Raw genomic sequence first — 25,570 nt, forward strand, 5'->3', positions numbered from 1 at the left:
GAGGAAAAAACGTTGAGCAAATAAAACTTAATATAATCCTTTGTCAGTTATTGGTGACTGCGCTGCATTGTATTTTTTAACAAACCGGACAATATATTTTATATTTTTATTATAAAACAGTTCACTGACTCATTTGAAGGGCGTACAAGTACTACGTTGCAGTGCAATTACCGAGGGGCGAATTAATTTGCAAGTGGCCCAGCGCAATTTGATTAAAGCCGTGCGGGAATACATTTTTCCTCAAGAGAGCTGGGGGTGGGGATGACCGAAAGGTTGGCGTGAATTGGCTGGAGGTGGAGGAGATCTGGACTGTGTGCAGCCCCTTTCTCTCTCTGTGTGTGTGTGTGTGTGTGTGTGTGTAGTCTGCTAGTGAGTTTATGAATGGTAATGACAGACACCAAAAGAAGAGAGGGGAGTGGCTGTTGATTTTTACCCCCCTTCTCTCTGTGTCTCAGGGTATAGTGCCTTGTAGTGAGAAAGAGAGAGAGAGCAGCGGACGGGTGCACCTCTCTGTCTGTGTCACTGTGTGCAGGATTGCCTCCTTCTCCCGGCCGGCCCAGGCTGGCAGTGGGAGGGGGAGCTGGAAAGAGAAAACAATCGCACACAGCCGCCGCGCCTTTTGTCCCGCTCGGGGCCCCGTCGCCCCGGGGTGTGATGGGAGAGACCATGTCGAAACGGTTGAGGTCGGAGCTGGAGATGGAGGAGCGCTCGTTCTGTAACCCGTACCCGGACTGCAGGGGGAACGGCGCCGCAGCCGCCTCGGCACCGGCGAACAGCTCCGGAGCCGGGCCGCACGACCAGCAACAGGAGGCGGCGGACTGCTTCGACTCGAACGGGAAGGTAATAGTTATAATAAGGTCAGAAATAGCGATGGATGGTCCGCCGCCGCCGCGGTGACAGGGCCGTCTGGCAGATGCCCACCTGTCGGTCTCCTTCCCCAACCCCCAGTCTCCGGACTCCTGCCTTCTCCCGGGGAGGGAGCGGCACTTGTTGGTTCCGCCTCTGTAAACCCAGCGGGCGGACTCTGGTCTGTTTAACTGACTGCAGCCGAAAACAAGAATGACAGGCCAGGCACGAGGGGCTGAATGGTCCACTCCTGCTGCTCGTTTGCGCGACCCCACTTTGCTTTATGCCGACGTTTATGGCCCAACATTACAAGTGGTGGCACTTGAATTCTGCACAATTTTAACCTGGCCTCATGGCAACCATTTATTCACTGTCGATGGTTGTAAAACCCCATGGTGTTTAGCAATGCCATTTCATGGAGAGAAATCCTTACCTATTCTGGCCAACATGCAACTCCACATCCACAACAATGTGGTTGACTCTTAATTGCCCTTTGGGTATTTGGGGATGGGCAATCAATGTTGGCTGGTCTCACTAAAGAAATTGAGGGTTTGGTTAAGACAAAGAAGGAGGCATATGTCAGGTGTAGACAGGATAGATCGAGTGAATCCTTAGTGTAAAGAAAGTAGGAGTATACTTAAAAGGGAAATCATGAGGGCAAAACGGGGACATGAGATAGCTTTGGCAAATAGAATTAAGGAGAATCCAAAGGGTTTTTACAAATATGTTAAGGACAAAAGGGTAACCAGGGACAGAATAGGGCCCCTCAAAGATCAGCAAGGCGGCCTTTGTGCGGAGTCACAGAAAATGGGGGAGATAATAAATGAATATTTTGCATCAGTATTTACTGTGGAAAAGGATATGGAAGATATAGACTGTAGGGAAATAGATGGTGACATATTGCAAAATGTCCATATTATAGAGCAGGAAGTGCTGGATGTCTTGAAATGGTTAAAAGTGGATAAATCCCCAGGACCTCATCAGGTGTACCCGAGAACTCTGTGGGAAGCTAGAGAAGTGATTGCTACGCCCCTTGCTGAGATATTTGGATCATCGATAGTCACAAGTGAGGTGCCGGAAGACTAGAGATTGGTAAACGTGGTGCTACTGTTTAAGAAGGGCGGTAAAGACAAGCCAGGGAACTATAGACCAGTGAGCCTGACCTCTGTGGTGGGCAAGTTGTTGGAGGAAATCCTGAGGGACAGGATGTACATGTATTTGGAAAGGCAAGGACTGATTCAGGATAGTCAACATGACTTTGTGTGTGGGAAATCATGTCGCACAAACTTGATTAAGTTTTTTTGAAGACGTAACAAAGAAGATTGTTGAGGGCAGAGCAGTAGATGCGATCTATATGGACTTCAGTAAGGTGTTTGACAAGGTTCCCCATGGGAGACTGATTAGCAAGATTAGATCTCATGGAATACAGGGAGAACTAGCCATTTGGATACAGAACTGGCTCAAAGGTAGAAGATAAAGGGTGGTGGAGGAGGGTTGTTATTCAGACTGGAGGGCTGTGACCAGTGGAGTGCCACAGGGATCAGTGCTGGGTCCTCTACTTTTTGTCATTTCCATAAATGATTTGGATGTGAGCATAGGAGATACAGTTAGTAAGTTTGCACATGACACTAAAATTGGAGGTGTAATGGACAGTGAAGAGGGTTACCTCAGATTACAACAGGATCTGGACCAGATGGGCCAATGGACTGAGAAGTGGCAGATGGAGTTTAATTCAGATAAATGCAAGGTGCTGCATTTTGGGAGAGCAAATCTTAGCAGGACTTATACACTTAATGGTAAGGTCCTAGGGAGTGTAGCTGAACAGAGATCTTGGAGTGCAGGTTCATGGCTCTTTGAAAGTGAAGTCACAGGTAGATAGGATAGTGAAGAAGGCGTTTGGTATGCTTTCATTTATTGGTCAGAGTATTGATTACAGGAGTTGGGAGGTTATGTTGCGGCTGTACAGGACATTGGTTAGGCCACTGTTGGAATATTGCGTGCAGTTCTGGTCTCCTTCCTTTCGGAAAGATGTTGTGAAACTTGAAAGGGTTCAGAAAAGATTTACAAGGATGTTGCCAGGGTTGGAGGATCTGATCTATAGGGAGAGGCTGAACAGGCTGGGGCTGTTTTCCCTGGAGCGTCGGAGGCTGAGGAGTGACCTTATAGAGGTTTATAAAATTGAGGGGCATGGAAAGGATAAATAGGCAGTCTCTTCCCGGGGGTCGGGAAGTCTAGAACTAGAGGGCATAGGTTTTGGGTGAGAAGGGAAAAATATAAACGAGACTAAGGGGCAACTTTTTCACACAGAGTGTGGTACGTGTATGGAATGAGCTGCCAGAGGATGTGGTGGAGGCTGATACAATTGCAACATTTTAAGAGGCATGTGGATCGGTATATGAATAGGAAGGGTTTGGAGGAATATGGGCTGGGTGCTGGCAGGTGGGACTAGATTGGGTTGGGATATCTGGTTGGCATGGACAGGTTGGACCGAAGAGTCTGTTTCCATCCTGTACATCTCTATGACTCTATGAACCAGTGACCCCACAGACTATGAATATTTAGTTTTAAAAAGCATTTGGGATGTACTATAGCAACTGATCAAATGTAGTAGAGATATCTGATTTGATCTGTTAGGTTAAAGTCTCAGTGAAATCGCTCCTCTACTCCATCCTCTTAATCTGCATCACTTGAAGACTACACATAGAGTCAGAAAGTCATAGAAAGATACAGCACAGAAACAGACCCTTTGATCCAACTCATCCATGCTGACCAGATATCCTAAATTAATGTAGTCCCATTTGCCAGTACTTGGCCAATATCCCTCTAAATGCTTCCTATTCATGGACCCATCCAGATGCCTTTTTAAATGCTTTAATTTGTACCAGCCTCCACCACTTCCTCTGGCAGCTCATTCCATACACTCATCATCCTCTGTGTGAAAATGTTGCCCCTTGGGTCCCTTTTATCTCCTTCCCCTCTCACCCTAAACCTATACCCTCTAGTTCTGGACTCCCCCACCACAGGGAAAATATCTTGTCTATTTATCCTATCCATGCCTCTCATAATTTTGTAAACCTCTATAAGGTCACCCCTGAGCCTCCGACGCTCCATGGAAAACCGCCACAGCCTCTTCAACCTCTCCTTATAGTTAAAATCCTCCAACCCTGTCAACATCCTTGTAAATCTTTCTGAACCCTTTCAAGTTTTACAACATCCTTCCGCCAGGAAGGAGACTAGAATTGCACACAATATTGCAACAGTTGCCTTACCAACGTCCTGCAAAGCTGCAAAATGACCTCTCACCTCCTGTACTTAATGCTCTGACCAATAAAGGGAAGCATTCCAAACACTACCTTCACTATCCTATCTACCTGCAACTCTACTTTCAAGGAACTATGAACCTGCACTCCAAGGACTCTTTGTTCAGCAACACTCCCCTAGCACCTTACCATTAAGTGTATAAGCCCTGCTTTGACTTGCCTTTCCAAAAAGCAGCACCTCACATTTATCTAAACTAAACTCCATCTGCCACTCCTCAGCCCATTGGCCCATCTGATCAAGATCCTGTTGTACTCCAAGGTAACCACCTTTGCTGTCCACTACATTTCCAAAATTTTAAGCTCTTAGCTTAATTTTCCTTCTATGCTGATTTGACCTGCACTCCCAATACTCAAATTAGGTCAGTTGATTCTACTATAACACAAATTGACTATAACGCAATTGAAGGATTTAGATCATTATTTGTAGAATAATAAACTTTCCTTACCTGTTGGCTATAACATGATTCCAGTCCCATTGGTTTAAATGGTGCTGCCATTTCATGATTTTCTTATAACATGGGATTGCATGGGAACAGAACTATCGCGTTATGTCAGAACAGACTGAATATAGAATGTAGAACATTTTGGTACAGGAATTGACCCTTTGGCCCATAATGTTGTGTTGAACTTGACACCAAATTAGACTAATCCCTTCTGCCTGCTCTTGGTCCATATCCCTCCATTCTTTGCATATCCGTGTGCTTATCTAAATGTCCCTCCAATGACCCTATCATATCTGCCTCAGCCACCGTCCCTCGCTGCGCATTTGAGACTCATACCATTCTGTTTATAAAAAAAGTGCCCATTATATCTCTTTTGAACTTTCCCCCTCTCACCTTTAAATGCATGCCCCCTAATATTGGACATTTCAATTCTGGGGGAAAAAGATTCTGACCGTCAATCCTATCTACGCATCTCATAATTTTGTAGATTTCTATCAGGTCTCCCCTCAGCCTTTGCTGCACCAGAGAAAACAACTGGATTTTTCAAACCTCTTCTTATAGCTCATACCCTGTAATCCAGGCAGCATCTTGGTAAACCTTTACTGCATCCTCTCCAAATCCACATCCTTTCTGTAATGTGGCAACAAGAATTGAGCAAAGTGCTCTGTGTGGCCCAGTTAAAGTCTTGTAAAGTTGCGACATGACATCTTGACCCTTGTACTCAATTCCTCGACCAATAAAGGCAAATATGCCTTCTTTGCCACTGCATCTACTTGTGTGACCACTTTCCGAGAGCTGTGGAATTGAAACCTGAGATCTCTCTGAACATCAATGCTTTTGGGGTCCTACCATAACTTGCATACTTTTCCTTAACATTTGATCTCCCAAAGTGCAGAACCTTACTCTTATCTGGCAATTAAACCTCAATCTGCTATTTCTCCGCCCTTGTCTGCAACTGATCTATATCCCGCTGCATCCTTTTACAACCTTCTACACTGTCCAGAACTCCATCGATCTTTGTGTCACCTGCAAACTGACTAACCCACGCAACTACATTTTCATCCACATCATTTATGTATATCACAAACCGTGGAAGTCCCAGTATGGATCCCCACCACTAGTCATGGACCTCCAGCCACAAAAACACCGTTCCACCACTACCCTCTGCCTTCTCTGGGCAAGCCAATTCTGAATCCACAAAGCCAAGTCATTGTGGATCCCATGCATCTTAATCTTCTGGATGAGACTACCATGACATTGTCAAAAGCCTTACTAAAATTGATGTAAACAACGTCTACTGCTCTACCCTCATTGATTACCTATGTCACATCCTTGAAAAATTCAGTCATCTTAGTAAGACATGACCTTCCCCATATGCGCAAATCCTAACCCTGAGAATTCTCTCCAAAAGCTTCCCAACCACTAATGCACGACTCGCCAGTCTGTAGTTTCCTGGATTATTCCTATTTCCCTTCCCTTCGCTTCCATTAGTTACTTGTAGGATGCCTCCAGTGGCTAACGAGGATACAAAGATCTTGGCAAGGCCTCAAAAATTTCCTGTCTTACCTCTCTCAATAACCTGAGGATATTGGCCCCTGGGGATTTATTTGCCTTAATGCTCTTCTAGAGACCCAACACCACTTCTTTCTTGATCTCAAAATGCTCTTGCATATTAGCATGCTCCACACAAATCTCACTATCCTCCTTCTGGGTGAATAGCGATGCAAAGTACTCATTTAGGATCTCGCCCACATCCTCTGACTCCAAGCACAAGTTCCCTTCTTTGTCCTTGAGTGGTCCTGCCTTATCACCTGTTATCTTCTTGTTTTTATTGTATGTGTTGAATGCCATGGGATTAACTCTACTTGCCAGGTCATTTCATGGCCCTAATTCCCTGCTTGAGTTCTTTCCTTGGTCTTTATATTTCTTAAGGGCCCTGTCTGATTTTAGCTTCCTAAGCCTTACATATGCTTCTTTTTTGACTAAATTCACAACCTCCCTCGTTATCCAAGGGTCCCTTATTTTGCCATCCTTGTCCTTACTGGAACATGCCACTCCTGAACTTTGAGCTCCATGTAAACAGCTCCCACATGTCACATGTGGACTTGCTGGATAAAAGTTCCTCCCAATTAACACTCCCTAGCTACAATCCAATACTGCCATAATGCCACCCCCACCCCCCAATTTAGAATCTTCCTGCAAGGTCCTGACTTATCTTTATTCATAGTTATCTGAAAACCTAAGGAGTTGTAATTACTATATGCTCTCCCACTGATAGGTCAGTCATCTGGCCAGGTTCATTAGTCAATACAAGGTCCATTATGGCTCCTGCTCCTAGTTGGTCCATGCACATTCTGTTTCAAGACACTGTTTTGAATACACCTAACAGTCCTGGCCTATCTAATCCTCTTGCTCTAAGGGAGTCCCAGTCAATATTGGAGACGTTAAAGTCACCCACTATGACAACCTGTTGTTGTTGCATCTTTCCATAATCTGCCTATGTTTTTGTTCCTCAATGTCTTTGGTGGCTTTTGGGGTGCATTGAGTATAATCTTCGAGTAAAAAATGAGGTCTGCAGATGCTGGAGATCACAGCTGAAAATGTGTTGCTGGTCAAAGCACAGCAGGCCAGGCAGCATCTCAGGAATAGGGAATTCGACGTTTCGAGCATAAGCCCTTCATCAGGAATGAGAGAGTAGCCAAGCAGGCTAAGATAAAAGGTAGGGAGGAGGGACTTGGGGGAGGAGCGATGGAGGTGGGATAGGTGGAAGGAGGTCAAGGTGAGGGTGATAGGCCGGAGTGGGGTGGGTGCAGAGAGGTCAGGAAGAAGATTGCAGGTTAGGAGGGCGGTGCTGAGTTGAGGGAACCGACTGAGACAAAGTGGGGGGAGGGGAAATGAGGAAACTGGAGAAATCTGAATTCATACCTTGTGGTTGGAGGGTTCCCAGGCGGAAGATGAGGCGCTCCTCCTCCAGCCATCGTGTTGTTATGTTCTGCCGGTGGAGGAGTCCAAGGACCTGCATGTCCTCGGTGGAGTGGGAGGGAGAGTTAGTGTTGAGCCACGGGGTGGTTGGGTTGGTTGGTCCGGGCGGCCCAGAGGCGTTCTCTGAAGCGTTCCGCAAGTAAGCGGCCTGTCTCACCAATATATAGGAAGCCACATCGGGTGCAGCGGATGCAATAGATGATGTGTGTGGAGGTACAGGTGAACTTGTGGCGGATATGGAAGGATCCCTTGGGGCCTTGGAGGGAAGTGAGTGTGGAGGTGTGGGCGCACGTTTTACATTTCCTGCGGTTGCAGGGGAAGGTGCTGGGGGTGGAGGTTGGGTTGGTGGGGGGTGTGGATCTGACGAGGGAGTCACGAAGGGAGTGGTCCTTGCGGAACGCTGATAGGGGAGGGGAGGGAAATATATCCTTGGTGGTGGGGTCTGTTTGGAGGTGGCGGAAATGACGGCGGATGATACGTTGTATGCGGAGGTTGGTGGGGTGGTAGGTGAGAACCAGTGGGGTTCTGTCTTGGTGGCGGTTGGAGGAGCGGGGCTCCAGGGCGGAGGAGTGGGAAGTGGAGGAGATGCGGTGGAGGGCATCGTCGATCACGTCTGGGGGGAATCTGCGGTCCTTGAAGAAGGAGGCCATCTGGGCTGTGCGGTGTTGGAACTGGTCCTCCTGGGAGCAGATGCGGCGGAGACGAAGGAATTGGAAATATGGGATGGCGTTTTTGCAGGGGGCAGGGTGGGAGGAGGTGTAGTCCAGGTAGCTGTGGGAGTCAGTCGGTTTATAATAGATGTCTGTGTTGAGTCGGTCGCCCGAGATAGAGATGGAAAGGTCTAGGAAGGGGAGGGAGGAGTCTGAGACAGTCCAGGTGAATTTCAGGTCGGGATGGAAGGTGTTAGTAAAGTTGATGAACTGTTCAACCTCCTCGTGGGAGCACGAGGCAGCGCCGATACAGTCATCGATGTAGCGGAGGAAAAGGTGGGGGGTGGTGCCAGTGTAGTTGCGGAAGATGGACTGTTCCACATATCCTACGAAGAGGCAGGCATAGCTGGGGCCCATGCGGGTGCCCATGGCAACTCCTTTAGTTTGGAGGAAGTGAGAGGATTGAAAAGAGAAGTTATTCAGGGTGAGGACCAGTTCAGTCAGTCGAAGGAGGGTGTCAGTGGAAGGGTACTGGTTGGTGCGGCGGGAAAGGAAGAAGCGGAGGGCTTTGAGTCCTTCGTGATGGGGGATGGAGGTGTACAGGGACTGGATGTCCATAGTGAAAATAAGGCGTTGGGGACCGGGGAAGTGAAAATCCTGGAGGAGGTGGAGGGCGTGGGTGGTGTCCCGAACGTAGGTGGGGAGTTCTTGGACTCCCGAACATAGGTGGGGAGTTCTTGGACTCCCGAACGTAGGTGGGGTATTCTACCAGTGATTGCACCCATCTTACTTTTGAGCTCTGCCCATACTGCCTCATGGATAAGTCCTCCATTTATCAGAATTGGAAGATTAGTTATGTGCTCTGAATATCACTTCAAACATTTATGAGCTTGAGATTTCTTGGCCTTCAGGTTATTTCCTAAGAAGTTTTCTCTTCAAATCTCCTCTACTGTCCCACAATTATCGACTGCCTGTTTGACACAAGTGCTTCTTGAATATAGCCACCATGGGTCAGAACACTCCTGGTCATAGAACAGTACAGCATAGGAATGGGCCCTTCAGTCCCCAGTGTTAAGCGGAACATGACACCAAATTAAACTAATCCCTTCTGCCTGCCCTTTGTCCATATCATCCATTCCTTACATGTTCATGTGCTTATCTAAAAGCTCCACAAATGCCCCTATTGTATCTGCTTCCACCACCACCCTTGGCAGCACATTCCAGACACCTCCTACTACTCTAGGGGGAGAAAAAACTTGCACCTCACATCTCCTTTGAACTTACCCCTTCTCATCTAAAATGTGTGACCCCTAATATTAGACATTTCAACATTGCATTTAAAAACTTTGATTTGGTAATCCCAAAATTTCAGTCCCAGTTATTAGATTACTGATCAAAAGATTTTTTTTTCAGAATTTCTTTTAGCTAGCATAGAAAATTTCTACTGAACTCTGCTAAATAGAGATATTCTGTGATTTTAGTTAAGTTTATCTTGTTGTCCTTTTACTGAACTATGATTTGAAAATTTAACCAATTTGCGTTGTATTTAAGAATCTAAAGTGGGAGCCTTTGCTTTCATTGGTTAATGAGCTTGGATAGGGGCAAGTCATGTAATTAGATGGTTTTGAGTATGCAGCCCTGACCACAAGTAATTAATATAGGGTGCCTTGAACAGTCGCTCAATGTTCTTTGGACCCACACACATCCTGATAGCTGCTGGGCACACTGCATGGTGACAAGCCTCCCTGCAGCTGGGTTAATACTGGTGGCATCTAGGTTAATATTAGTAGCAGCAGGAGAAGACCCATGGGTTGTCATTAATTAGCTACTAAAGGGCGTTGATTGGTAGCATGTCAAGCATGGACCTCACTTTAATTAGCTGGACTAATGGTGTATCTGAATTTTGCTTCTGGCAGTGTTAATTCATGGGTTGCTTCTGATCCTGGGATTCTGATGCCTGTTTCACAGTGGCAGCAGCTCCCCTATTGATGCTACTGAGCACAGGCTCTGTCTTGATTGGTTAACAGCTCTTGTAAATGAGACATCAACTACAGGGGTCTTGATTTCAGGGGAAGACCTGTCAGTGTCCTCACCACTGTCTGACTTGTGATTCAGCAAGTCTTCACAAAAAGGGGTAGTGAGGATCCCTGGCTAGATATCCAGCCAGCAGGCAAGAGCACAGTGCCTCAAGAATCTGCCCTAGAACATTCTTATAATTTAAGGAGCAGTAGTGGCTTGAAAAGTAACCCTTGAAGTGCTTTCTTTATTTGAATGTTTCCTTTCTGTGCTGACATCAACCGTCAGTTATTTTCCATCTTTTCTGATGCTTTCCTATCTGTACCCAAGGTTTTTTTCCTGATTCCCCACATCTTTGGACCTTTATACTAGTTGAAATGTAAAACCATTTACTTTTGGCTGAGGTTTGTGGAATACAAAACAAATGATTTATTTCCCTACAGTTAACCAACAGAGATTTGATTCATTAGATTTGTGGGAACTATTAAACTGTGACGAACACAGTCTCCAAGTAAAATACTTACGAACCTTTTAGCTAATGTTTTTGAAGTGTAATTGACTTGTCTTCTCTTTTCACATCAGCTTCCTTCCCGGCAGCCCAATATCTAAATTGTGAAATGACAGATTACACTTAAACATTTCAAACTAAAGTTGTACTGGGAACAGCGCTGTGCTATTTAGCCTCTTGATTGTGCTCTGCCATTCAATGTCTTGGCACTGTTCTGATCTCTTATTACTGCCTTTGCCCCACAATTACTTTATTTTTCATTAATAAAAATCTGTCAAGCTCCGTTTTAAGTTTTAACAATTGAACTAGCAGCAGTTGTCATTTACATAAGCGTACCAAACTCTTATCATCCATTTAGAAGTCTGTCTTAACTTCATAACTGCTTTCAATTTCTCAATGTATGAAAATTTGAAAAACATCTTTAAAAAATTGATCAAATCCTTCCTTCTTTATCCAAATAATTTTCAGGAAATGCAAACCTAATTTGTATAAACTCTCTATTTAACCTTTTGGAGGTCAATTTCATTCCAGTAAATTGATTTTGCACTCTCTTCAAGACACAGTGGTTAGCACTGCTGCCTCACAGTGCCTGAGACCCGGGTTCAATTCCCGACTCAGGCGACTGACTGTGTGGAGTTTGCACGTTCTCCCCGTGTCTGCGTGGGTTTCCTCCGGGTGCTCCGGTTTCCTCCCACAGTCCAAAGATGTGCGGGTCAGGTGAATTGGCCGTGCTAAATTGCCCGTAGTGTTAGGTAAGGGGTAAATGTAGGGGTATGGGTGGGTTGCACTTCGGCGGGTCGGTGTGGACTTGTTGGGCCGAAGGGCCTGTTTCCACACTGTAAGTAATCTAATCTAATCAATATAATCTTTCTCAGCAGTGATGTCTGAGACTGCTCAGTATCCTAGGTATAGCCTAAGACATTGAACAGAGATCTGAGATATCAACTTAATGGCATGTGGGTATAGCTTATTTTCATGAGGAGAATTAACAAACAACTAGGTCTGTTTTTCCTGAATTATGATTTAAAATCAGTATGTCAGGGCAAGTGACTGCAAATCCTGTAATGTTCATGAAAACTTGTTGATACTGTAGGGTTTATGCTGAAAGAAAACATTTGTAATTGGTTTTAGGAAGAGCTGGAGTTTTAAAAAGAATTAGTTTGAGTTCTTTGTTCTGTTTGAAGGAGACCTGACTGAAGTCAAATGCAAGTACCGTCTCTGCTAGAAAAGAACATTGTTTAGTGGGGTTAAGGGACTAGGTTACTCCTGTAAGAGTTTGTGAAAATTGCCGACTAGAAGTGTTTCTTTTCGAACCTTGCAGATCATTATAATACTGAGAAAGTACAAGTTCTCAGTTTTGAGTTTTCCATTGGAAAGACTTGACATCTCACTGGACGAGACAGTAAGTCAAATCTAGGGCAGGAAAGGAAGATTTTAAGTGGCTATTTATTAACTGTAAAGTAATGATGTGCAATAAATGGTATTTTGTTTAGCTATGTATTTTGAAATCTTTCAAATGGTTGTATTAGTATCATAGAATGTTGCATCATATAATCCCTACAGTGTGGAAACCTACACATCCCTGAACATATGGGCAATTTCGCATAGCCAATTCATCTAACCTGCACATCTTTAGTCTGTGGGAGGAAACCAGAGCACCTGGAGGAAACCCATGCAGACACAGGGAGAATGCACAAACTCTACACAGCCAGTCACCTGAGGCTGGAATTGAACTCAGGTCTGTGGCGCAGTGAGGCGGCAGTGCTAATCACTGAGCCACCGTGCTGCCACTAAAACATTGCCGCCTGTAATAAGGGAGCATGGCTGTTTCTGCCCAGTTACGAACCAGGGCCTGTTCGTGTGTGAGGCAAACGTGATAACCACTACACTGTAGAAACACACTGTCTTCAGAACTTCCAGGCAGCTTTTTCTCTCTAATGTACAACTTGTAAAACCAGATGAATGAGCTTGATGTTGGCACCAGGAATTAATTTAAAACGTGATTGTTAGTGTGTAAATATACACCTTAACTATTTTATGTCTAACTTTTCTCCAAGTTTCAGTAAATGCTGAAATGAAAATTTGTCATTGATGTTTTTTTTCAAGCTGTGAAAACATTAAACTGTTTGTATAGAGAGAGCTGTCAGCTTTGCATCACCATTTGAGGTGATAAGTTAATACGTTTCTGCATCAACTACACCTATAATGACGAGTAGTCATCCTGAACTTGGTGCTAGTATATTTGTGTCTGAGTTATGGGTTTTCTGACTGACTGTGACTTGATCACAGAATCTACGAAAACTAAATTGGCATTATTTGAAGCATTTTCTGAATGTTCTAGCCAGCAGTCCCCTCTCACCACCACAATTATAACATTACCTGCTGGTTAATTTAGTATCTGCCTTTGGGGTCTTGTGTACAAATTGGCTGTTGCAATTCCCTACGCAACAGCAACAGTACTTCAGAAATAACTCATTGACTGAGAAGTACTGTAAATTAATATATTATACATGCCTAATATGACCACATTTGGATGTCTATACTTCTCAGAGTAACAAACCAAACTAAGGACACTAAACTTAGATGTAACCGGAGGTTCCACTAACCACACAGATACATATGACACACTCCAGAGGCAAAATGTCTAACTTATTTAGGAATCAACTAAATGCTACAGTGGTCATCTTGAAATCATGAACATTTGGAAACAAAATGGACAAATGCTCCATTTATATTTGAGCATTTGTTCATCTTAATGCTGTCATGTAAATTAGGTTGTGTTAATAATGACACTGCTGAGTATCTTGGTGCTAGCAAATATAAGATGACTATTGCTATTTCAAGTCACAGGCTAAGAACTTAGTATGTCTGTAAACACCAGTGATACGGTTTTCAAAGTGCTGGTTTCTCAAGCCATACACACAGTCATCAAAGAAAACCTAACAGCTGGTAAGTGAAATAGTGACCACGATTTTTGTTTTTTGTTGTCAGTACAGTGAAACCTATCCACATATCAAACAATAGAAGATTCACAGCATTGATAATACTGGGATACTGGAGGGAGAAAAGTTAATGAATTCTGTAATATGAAGGCACTCAAGATCTATTCAGCGGAAACTGGAGAACCACTTTGAAAGATATACAGCTGGTTCTTCTATAGCACATTCTTGTGCAACCCCACATTATAGAAAAATCGCACTTTCGAAACAGCACTTAGTGTTGGCACACGTTTTAAAAGTTCGTGCTATAGAAACAGTGTCTCCAATTCATCAATCAAGTTACAATAAATTTGCATTAAAGAAACATATGTTACAGCAGAATGACCTACACTACATAATATTAACAAACAATTCAAAGCATCAAGTACCTGTGTATGGCACAGTCAGTCTGTAGGTGAGAAATAAAGTTTGCAAACTAATAGAGATGATAGTATTCCAGAATTTAACAAATTTACATCCAAAGCAGCTTGGATTTATCATATTTTGGTGTATATTTGCTGCCCTGTTCTAAATTAGTCCATATCTTTTTTGTTTATAAAAAGAGGTCTTTACGCTCCTCTTCATTAACTCACTGCAGAGAATAACATTGTGGTTTTTAATCAGTGCCTTATTTTTGTGCTTAATGCTTTCTAATGGACTGGATCTTAAAGTTATTTCAGAAGTCACACGACTCCAGATTATAGTCCAACAGGTTTATTTGAAATCACAAGCTTTTGGAGTGCTGCTCCTTCATTAGGTGAACTTCGTGTGATGATGCAGCAGTGCTCCAAAAACTTGTGATTTCAAATAACCCTGTTGGACTATAATCTCATGTCATGTGACTTCTGACTTTGTCCACCCCAGTCCAACACTAACACTTCCACATTAAAGTTATGTCATAATTCTATTGTGTACAGTGAAAAAAAATCTGTTTTCAACCCCTAACTATGTTACAAGTTTTCTTTTTGCAAAGCTAAAATCAGATGATATTTCTAACTTGGTCAAATATATGGTGTCTGTTGCAGTAACCACTGGTGACTATGAAATTCTATCTGTTGTTAGTAGAGTCATAGAGATGTACAGCATGGAAACAGATCCTTCGATCCATGCCAACCAGATATCCCAATCCAATCTAGTCCAACCTGCCAGCATCCGACCCATATCCCTTCAAACCCTTCCTATTCATATGCCTCTTAAAATGTTGTAATTGTATCAGCCTCCACCACATCCTCTGGCAGCTCATTCCATACACGTACCACTCTCTGCGAGGAAAAAGTTGCCCCTTTGGCTTCTTTTATATCTTTCCCCTCTCACCCTAAACCTATGTCCTCTAGTACTGGACTCCCTGACCCCAGGGAAAAGACTTTGCCTATTTATCCTATCCATACCCCTCATAATTTTGTAAATCTCTATAAGCTTACCCCTCAGCCTCTGATGCTCTGGGAAAACAGCCCCAGCCAGTTCAGTTCAGCTCAGCTCCTCCAACCCTGGCAACATCCTTGTAAATCTTTTCTGAACCCTTTCAACTTGCGCAACATCTTTCCGATAGGAAGGAGACCAGAATTGCACGCAATATTCCAGCAGTGGCCTAACCAATGTCCTGTTTAAAAAAGCAAGGAGTTTTGATTTTTCACAGATGAAGATTTTCAATTCGACTAGTCTATATCTGTAATGAATGCATTTTCACATGTTTTGTACAATCTCTAGAAATGCAAATATTACAACACATTGATAGCATTTTCCATTGACATGGCATATTTGAGAATTTTTAACATTTAAATAGCGCCAATATTTTAGATTAATGAAATCATCATCTAATAACAAGTCTCCCCAGCCTGTTCTGATGTTCAGTGAGACCATAACTGATTTGCAGTCTAATTCCATAAACCCACTTTTGTCCCATGACCAGTAACTATATTTGATCATGATAGCTATCAATCTCTGATTTAAAATTACAATTGATGTTGCATCAGTTGTTGATTTTCAAGAGTTCCAAACTTCTGTCTTTTTCTGTGTAGAAGAGTTTCCTAACTTTGTTCCCGAAAGGCCTAACATTAGATATTAGATTATGCCCCAAGTCCTAGACTTCTCAATCAGCAGAAATAGTTTTGCTTAATTGACTCTAACTATTTTCTTTGATTTGAAAACTTCAACACAACCACCACTTAGCGTTCCAAATTTCTGACTATACAGCCCATTGGAGTAGAGCTAACATTCCAGTAAATCTATGCCACACTTATCCAAGGCCAGTATAACCTTTCTAAATGCAGTAACTCGAATTGCTTTTGGTGTTTCAGAGATCTATTAGAACCTGTAAAGCTGTTGGTGCTCATACAATGCGCTACACAGCAATCGGATATGGACAGCTACTGGATTGCTGTTGTCCACGAAGTTCGCAACTATCTACATGTGGTTTCGTCAAAATTGTGATGAATTGCATTTCTGATCTGCAATGGGTACAATTAGAGTCATCGAGATGTACAGCAAGGAAACAGACCTCTCGGTCCAACTTGTCCATGCCGAACAGATATCCCAACCCAATCTAGTCCCACTTGCCAGCACCCAGCCCAATTCCTTCCAAACCCTTCCTATTCCTATACCCATCCAAATGCTTTTTAAATGTCACAATTGTACTAGCCTCCATTAGTTCCTCTGGCAGCTCATCCCATGCTCATACCCCTTCTGCGTGAAAAAGTTGCCCCTTGGGTCTCTTTTATATTTTTCATCTCTCACCCTAAGCCTATACCCTCTACTTCTGGACTCCCCCACCCAGGATATTTATCGTATCCATGCCCCACATGATTTTGTAAGCCTCTATAAGGTCACCCCTCAGCCTCTGACGCTTCAGGCAAAACAACCCCAGCCTATTCAACCTTTCCCTATAGTTCAAATCCTTCAACCCTGGCAACATCTTTGCAAATCTTTTCTAAACCCTTTCAAGTTTCACAACATCCTTCCAATAGGAAGGAGACCAGAATTGAACGCAGTATACCAAAAGTGATCTACCGAGTGTCCTGCAACTCCACTTTCAAGGAGCTATGAACCTGCACTCTGGCGTCTCTTTATTCAGCAACACTCCATTGGACCTTACCATTAAGTGTATAAGTCCTGCTAAGATTTGCTTTCCCAAAATGCAGCACCTCACATTTATCTAAATTAAAATCCATCTGCCACTTCTCAGCCCATTGGCCCATCAGATCAAGATCCCATTGTAATCTGAGGTAACCTTCTTTGCTGTCCACTGCACCTCCAATTTTGGTGTCATATGCAAACTTACTAACTCTATCGCTTATGCTCAGTTCTAAGTCATTTATATAACTGGCAAAAAGGAAGTCATCCAGTTGGCACTCCACTGTTCACAGGCCTCCAGTCTGAAAAACAACCCTCCACCACCACCCTCTGTCTTCTACCTTCGAGCCAGTTCTGTATCCAAATGGCTGGTTCTCTCTGTATTCCATGAGATCTAACCTTGCTAATCAGTCTCCCATGGGGATCCTTGTCGAATGCTTTACTGAAGTCCACATAGATCATGATCACCATTCTGCTCTCATTAATTCTCTTTGTTACTTGAGACTTGTTTATACTGTTGCTTTGCAAGCAGTATGGTAGACATTCTAAATGACTCTTGGGTGTGTCGCTTTCCTCTAGTGAATTTATTATAATAAGACATTGTGCTGCATAAACTGTGTTAAATTCTGATCAGATAAAGCATAATTTTCTTTCACAAACAAATTATCATTAGTAAATTTCACACTGCATTAAAAATCTTGACAATTGCATTCCCAGATCTATCTAACAGGTCTTAATTTTAGTTTTAAAATTCTTAACTCTGACCTATGACTGTTTTGTAGCAACGTTCTATACCCCAGTCCTTGAGAAATGAGAATAATTAGAAATAGAGCTGGGTTGAACATAATACTGTTGTCAAACCTCACTGAAATTGCATGCTCGAAATCCAGGCTCTCTCTTCCTGAAGTAGTCACAGAAATTTGTAAACTTTATCAAAGTATGTGAAGTCCCCAATTTGCCTTTTGGGGAAAATCCAGGTTAATATAAAACATTGACAATGTTCCTGTACGGGAGTCCATGCTATTCGTAGGAGATGTCACAAAGATCAAGTTGTGAAAGAACAAAAATTGGGATCTATTTTCCTCAAGACCTGATGCATTTTTGGCAACATGCAGAAGTAATGATGTAAGTTCAAAACAGCTGAACAAATAACAACCAATTTTTCCCTTTATGAAGGTGTGGGTGTACTGTACCTTTTGAGTTAAAAGCAGCAGAACTGTCTGATAGCACCAAGTGTTCTAAAAGGTTACATTATATTTTTTCAGTTCAGCAGGTAGTACCCCAAAAAAAACCAAACTCCAATCAATTTTGAATTTAGTATATTGACAATCTTAAAAGCCAATGACACAATCTGATGCTTTGCGGGTATAAGACTAAGGAAAATTGAACAGTTGGGAGGAGAACTGCCAGGCCAACGATATCTGCAAACTGCCTAGAGAATAGCTCTCTTAAAAGTACCTTTATGATTAGTAACCTGTGAAGCAGAATCCCCAAGAAGAAAATAAGACAGGAATACAAAGAACTGAAAGCTGCCTGGTTTTGTAAATCATAATTGGGGGGTTTCATTGGACTAGTACTATAGAGGGAACATAATAGGTTAGAGGAAGGGGTTGTAAATAGTTGTCATTTAATTATTCTGTTATACTTTAAGAAATAAAGTTGTTACTTCTACTTTAACTAGTTCTTGGCCTCTCGAATTTTCACAGATTACTGCACAGAATGAATCATTTTCTGTCTGAGTTAAAATGAGCAGGAGGGCTTACCCCGTGTTGTAACAATTTGGAGGTTCATCTGGGATTTGAACCGTTTTAGACAGATTTGAGTAGATTTGGGGGTACAAAAAAAAATGCCAGTAGATGGGGTGGCACAGTGGTTAGCACTGCTGCCTCACAGCGCCAGGGACCTGGGTTCAATTCCCGACTCAAGCGACTGACTGTGTGGAGTTTGCACGTTCTCCCCGTGTCTGCGTGGGTTTCCTCCGGGTGCTCCAGTTTCCTCCCACAGTCCAAAGATGTGCGAGTCAGGTGAATTGGCCATGCTAAATTGCCCGTAGTGTTAGGTAAGGGGTATAGGTTGGTTGCGCTTCGGCGGGTCGGTGTGGACTTGTTGGGCCGAAGGGCCTGTTTCCACACTAAGTAATCTAATCTAAAAAATTTAAACACTTGAAGGTTAGTGTCCTAAATGAGGTTTTATTGTATCACTTATTTAAAAGCGATTTAAATTAAAATTAAAGCCTTTCTAAAATTGCTAAAAAGGTTCTGAGATTTGAAGATGATTCTCAAATTTACCAAGAAAGTTTAGAAGGAACAAAAAATGCCATACTTTTAGAATTAGCAAATAAGTTAGATTTGGGTTTAACCAACGACAAAAGTAAAGCTGAAATTGTAAGGGAGATACACCTAAGTGTTTTGAGTATCAGAGAAACAGACAAGTACAGTAGTGGTAGAAAAACTTTAAATTACAATTGAGGATAATGGAGTTAGAAGATAAGGAAAGGAAAAAAGAGAGAGAGAAGGTTCTTGGCTGAGCAAAGAGAAGAAAGAGAGAGAGAAAGAGAGAGGAAAAAGAGACAGTTCTTAGTTGAGCAAAAAGAGAGAATTTGAACTTGAAGTTGCAACTTAATCAGCAAAATCAAGTTAACAGGATGGAAATTTAAAAGAGACGGTAGTGATATATACAAATATATCAAAACTCTGCCACATTTTGATGAGAAAGATGTTGAAGCCTTTTTTTTATTTCATTTGAAAAATTGGTCAGGCAGATGGAGTGGTCCGAGGATTTGTGGGTAATGCTAGTTCAGACTAAACTGGTAGGCAGAGCTCGTAAGATATTTGCCGCACTGTCAGATGAGGGGGTCAAGAGATTATGAAGAGGTTAAACAGGCTATTTTAAGTGCTTATGAATTGGTTCCAGAAGCATATAGATAGTGGTTCAGAAACACAAAGAAGGACTTGTGTTGACTAAGTCTGACTAAGGTCAGACTTATATTAAGTTCAAAAGAATTAAACATAGTCATTTTGATCGACTGGTGCATGCTTTGAAAATAGGTAATACTTTTGAGATGCTAAGAGAGATTATTCTGCTGGAGGAGTTTTAAAAGCTCACTTCCAGAGAGGGTAAGAATTCTTATGGAGGAACAGAAAGTTCAAAAAGTGAGAAGGACAGTGGAATTAGCAGATGAGTACATGTTGGTGAATAAGACAAGCTTCCGGCCTTAATTTCTGTCCTGTGATGGATAGAAGTTGGGAGAAGGGGAGATCCTACACTATGAAACCAAGAGTAGAGAGCACTGGATAAGAATTTACCACAGGATTAAAAAAAAGCTGAAGAGGGTGGATAGGAGGTGAAAGGACTCTGGCATTTCCACTATGGTAAAGTGGGACACATTAAGTCACAGTGCTGGTCATTAAAGAAGGGCGCTGTGGGAAAAGATGTGGTAAAAGAAGCTAAGCCAGTGGCATTAGTGAAGGGGACCCCAAGAAGAACCAAGGAGCTGCAGGAGAGTGCACAGAAGCTGGGTTTAGTACCTGATCTCTACAAAGAATTCACCTCTGTGGGTAACGTTTACTCAGAAAGAACAGGGGAGAAGGACAAGAAGTTATAATTTTGAGAGATACAGGATCTAACCAGTCATTGTTTTTACCTCCTTAATATCAATGACTGCAGATGCTGGAAACCAGATTCTGGATTAGTGGTGCTGGAAGAGCACAGCAGTTCAGGCAGCATCCAAGGAGCAGCGAAATTGATATTAAGGTGTGAGCGAATATATACCCTTTTTAATCTGTTACCTGAGAGTGTAGTAATTTGTGGTATAAATGGGCAAAAATTTACCGTTCCCCTATATAAGGTCAGGTTGGAGCGTCAACTCAAGACTGGGGAAGCTATAGAGTGTCAGTTTCAGGAATTCAGTTTGTTCTTGTGGATGCTTTGGCAGGATCCAAGGTGGGAGTGACACTGATTGTTGTGGAGAAGCCCAAGGAAGACCAAGAAACTGAGGAGTTAAAACAGAAATATCCTAGTATTTTCCCAGACTGTGGTAACCAGATCTCACTATCATAAGTCTCACAAAGCGAAAAGTAAAGAGAAAGATGAAGGAGTTAAGGTTCAGTTAGCGGACATCCTGTTTGATGTACTGGTGCAGGAAAGACCTGAACAGGCAGAGGGTCAGACAGAAGTGTTTAGTCCTGAAAGGCTAAGGGACTTGCAACAGTAAGACAAGCCAATAGAAGATATATATTTGGATTCGAACTCCGAAAAGGAGGAAAAGAATATTCCATAGGGTTATTAACTGAAAGATAGAATCCTAAGGTGGAAATGGAGACCACGGCAGGTTAGTGCAGAGGAGAAATTTGCTAAAGTGCACTAGATTGTGTTGTCGGTAGTGTACAGACAGGAGGTGTTACAGGTAGCACATGAACTACCTGTAGGACATCACCTCGGGGTATGAAAGACGCAGGATAAGGTACAAAAACATTTTTATTGGCCTGGAGTGCACAAGGATGTGGTTAAATTTTGCCATGCATGTCATACATGCCAAGTGGTAGGTAAGCCATAGGCGGTAATACAACCAGCACCTTTGTTGCCAATTCCCACATTTGAAGAATCTTTTCACATGGGTTATAATTGAAAAGGGGTAGTAGAGGAGTTGTAGCTTTTTTCACACAATATGGGCTACCCAGAGAGATTCAGTCGGACTAAGGGTCGAACTTTATTGCTAGGCTGTTTAAGGAGGTTATGGATAGCTTAGCTATACTGCACGTTAAATCCAGTGTGCATCATCCGGAATCCCAGGGAGCTTTAGAAAGGTGGCGTCAGACCTTGAAGACCATGTTGAGAGCATCCTGTCAGGACTACCTGAATCTATGAGATAAAGGTATCCCATTTGTATTGTTGCCATTAGAGATGCCCCAAATAAATCTACTTAGTTTACTCCCTTTGAGTTAATATTCAGTCATGAAGTCAGAGGTCCTTTGAAATTAATTGAAGAAGAATTGACTTGGAGATCTCACACTTAGATTACATATCGGAGGTGAGGGAGAGACTAAATCGAGTAGGCGAGCTAGCTAAACAGCGTCTAAAGAAGGCACAGTGTAGAACGAAGCAGGTGACAGATAAAAGCTCTGAGACTCGAACGTTTTTCCAAGGGGATAATGTGTTAGTACGGTTACCAGTGATAGGAGATCCTTTCAAAGCCAGATTTAGTAGTCCCTATCAAATTGAGAAAAAGTTGAGTCAGTCTATTAAAGTTGCCAGGTAGGAAGAAAAGGTATTGAGAATGTCATGTGAACATGTTGAAACTATGTTATACTAGAGAGAAAGAACTAGAGAAACAGGTGTTAGTTATGACCCCACAGAGTGAGGAATCAAATCCAGATGATGTGGATTTTGCTGTGCCTCAAAATAGATTTAAAAAATGAAGAAGTCCTTGAGGAGTGGGATAGGTTATCTGTCTCAGGAACATAGGATGCAGTTGAAAGATTTGTTACTGCAGTATATGGAGGACTCATGCTGTTGTACATGAAGTAGACATAGGGAATACGGTTTCCATAAAACAACATCCCTGTTGGCTTAATCCTTTCAAAGCCAGACAGAAGTGTTTAGTCCTGAAAGGCTAAGGGAGGAAACCATCAAACCAAGCGAGTGGAGTTCGCCGATTGTCTTGGTTTCCAAACCGGACGGGACTCGATGATTCTGCGAGGATTATCAGAAGGTCAGTGCCATTACATAATCGGACTGATATCCAATTCCTCAATTGGGGGACTGTATCGAGAAAATCAGATAAGCCAGTTACATCACCAAGTTTGACTTAATGCGTGGTTACTGGCAGGTACCTTTATCAGAGTTGGCAAAAGAAACTTCTGCACTATTAACCACAAATGGGCTATATCAGTTTAAAGTAATGCCCTTTTGGAATGAAGAATGCACCCGCCACATTCCAAAGACTCATGAACAGAGTTGTGGCTGGGTTAATAAACTGTGCAGCCCATTTGGACAATGTAGTGATCTTTGTAAGTTTTGGAAAGATCACATGGTACAGTTGGCAGAGCTCTTTGAACGACTACGAGAAGCAAAACTGGTGATAAACTCAAATAAAACTGAATTCACGAAAGCCGAGGTGATGTTCTTAGGACATGACATCGGTCATGGAAGGTTGACCCCACGGAATGCACAGACGAAAGCCATCGAGGAATTTCCATGACCAACCTTGAAGAAAGAGGTGCTTCGATTCTTAGGACTCACCGGATTTTATCAGAAGTTTGTTCCAAACTTTAGCAGTGTAGTGGCACCATTAATAGATTTGCTGAAGAACACACAGTTTTGGTGGACCGAACAATGCCAGGAACCATTCGACCACTTGAAAGCCATATTAACCACCAAACCAGTTTTAGCTACACCAAACTTTTCGAAACCTTTTAAAGTCACCGTCAATGCTAGTGACATTGGAGTTGGAGCTGTACTCCTACAGGAAGATGAGGATGGGATTGAACTGCCAGTTGGTTACTTTTTGAAGCAGATCAACATACACCAGTAGAAATACTCCACAATCGAAAAGGAACTATTGAGTTTGGTACACGGTGGCACAGTGGTTAGCACTGCTGCCTCACAGCGCCTGTAGACCCGGGTTCAATTCCCGACTCAGGCGACTGACTGTGTGGAGTTTGCACGTTCTCCCCGTGTCTGCGTGGGTTTCCTCCGGGTGCTCCGGTTTCCTCCCACAGTCCAAAGATGTGCGGGTCAGGTGAATTGGTCAAGCTAAATTGCCCGTAGTGTTAGGTAAGGGGTAAATGTAGGGGTATGGGTGGGTTGCGCTTCGGCGGGTTGGTGTGGACTTGTTGGGCCGAAGGGCCTGTTTCCACACTGTAAGTCTAATCTAATCTAATCTAACATTTTCATGTGTATGTCACAAACAATGTTTTGGAGATGGTTGTACACTTTAAAATTTAGAACATTTTAAATACAAAAAATGTGAGTATTTTGTTGGAGTCTTATATTAGACTTTTAAAAATCATACATGTGAGTTGTAAGAATGTAATTGCAGATGCGTTATTTCAGTTTTAACTGATAAAGTTTAGATGAGATACATACACAGGTATATAGGAAGAAGTTAAGGAGAACTTATTAAAGTTATGTGTGTGTTAGGGTAATGTGTTTTTAAAAAAAATAGAAAAAAAAAGCCATCTTTTCATTATGATGGTTCATTCTCTCTTTAGGGGGAAGCTGTTATGAAGATTTGGGTATTCTGTACCTTTAAGTAAGTTTAAAAACAACAAAACAACCTGATAGCACCATGTGTTCAGGAAAAAAGTATAAGGTAACCTTTTGGTCCAACAGGTAATGCAGCAGGAAGGTTACAAAAGCAGATACGAATTAGGCCAATCAGTTTAAATTACCCCCCAAAATACCAACTCCAATCAATTTTGAATTTAGTATATTGACAATCTTAAAAGCCAATGACACAATCTGATGCTTTGGGTATAAGACTGAGGAAAATTGAAGAGTTGGGAATGGAACTGCCAAGCCAACGATATCTGCAAACTGCCTAAGCTCACTTAAAGGTACCTTTATCAACCAGTAACCTATGAAGCAGAATTCCTAAGAGGAAGAAGACAGGAATACAGAGAAGAACCGAAAACTGCCTGGTTTTAAGATGAGAAGTTTTGCTTCGTAAATTTTAATCAGGAGTTTTATCGGACTAGTATTATAGAAGGGAAAGTAAAGATAGGTTAGAGGAAGGGGTTGTAAGTAGTTGTTAGTTAATTATTCTCTATTATACTTTAAGAAATAAAGTTGTTACTTTTACTTTATCTAGTTCTTGGGCTATCAAATTTTCACATTACTTCATGGGATAAATCATTTCTGTGTTTCTGGGTTAAAATAAGCAGGAGGGTTTACTCCGTGTTGTAACACTTTTTACAAAATACTATTTATTAAAAATAAATAGATTCTAGCCACAGAGATGTAACTATGACCTTTAACTCTACTAGTTAAAACTCAAAGCCCCCAAACGCATACAAATACAGACAGAACAAAAATCATTTCTGTGGCTGGAGGGGCAAAAGTATTGGGGGTGCAGTTCATTGAATCCCAAGCACTGGTTCTAATGGCATGCTTCTTTTGTTTCCTATATCCTTCAGTTCTCTGATCATTCTCATCAGTTTCTCTGACTTCTTTAAAGGAAGCAATTGGTTCACAAATTTCAAGCCTTTGGTTAAAAGCAGCGTCTTACAACAACTAGTGAAAACAAAATAATCAGACTTTCAGTACAGACTTTTGCTGTTGAGAGAGAGAAAACGATATGTGCACCATCTTTGCTTCAGCAGTTTGAAGGCATCATTCACATTTGCAAGCTGTTCAGCCACCCAGGAATCAATGATCTATTTGTTATCAAGCTACTTGCCTTTGGTATCCACAACTAGTCACAACTCCACAATTCAATCGGCAACCTGTTGATATCCAAATCTCACTTTGTACACAAACCCCTGAGCCAGACTAACCAAACACCACCACCCCCCACAACCTCCCCAGTACAGTGTAAACAAGATGACTTTCAGAGACCTTTTTTTATCATTAATGGGATGGTGGGTTGTGCTTGCTTGGCCAGTATTTATTGCCCATCCTTATTGCTCAGAGAGCAGTTAGGAGTCAACCACATTGCTATCACATGTAGGCCAGACTACGTGAGAATAAGTTTCCTTCCTTAGAGGATGTTACTGAACCAGATGGGTTTTTCCAACAATCAAGAACGGATTCATGGTCA

At 42.4% G+C, this 25,570-nt stretch overlaps 1 protein-coding gene across 1 annotated transcript in view; it reads left to right on the forward strand.

The window, feature by feature from the left end:
- The first annotated feature begins 273 nt into the window (after positions 1 to 273).
- lancl2 (LanC lantibiotic synthetase component C-like 2 (bacterial)) overlaps positions 274 to 25,570 on the forward strand; it is a 61,436-nt gene continuing 36,139 nt past the window's right edge. The window contains exon 1 of the mRNA XM_060824860.1: positions 274 to 840. Coding sequence (XP_060680843.1) covers positions 655 to 840 — 186 coding nt within the window. The 5' untranslated portion in view covers positions 274 to 654. The remainder of the gene's footprint in view (positions 841 to 25,570) is intronic.

Source organism: Hemiscyllium ocellatum, chromosome 5 (genome assembly GCF_020745735.1).
Source record: "Hemiscyllium ocellatum isolate sHemOce1 chromosome 5, sHemOce1.pat.X.cur, whole genome shotgun sequence".
Lineage (NCBI taxonomy): Eukaryota > Metazoa > Chordata > Chondrichthyes > Orectolobiformes > Hemiscylliidae > Hemiscyllium > Hemiscyllium ocellatum.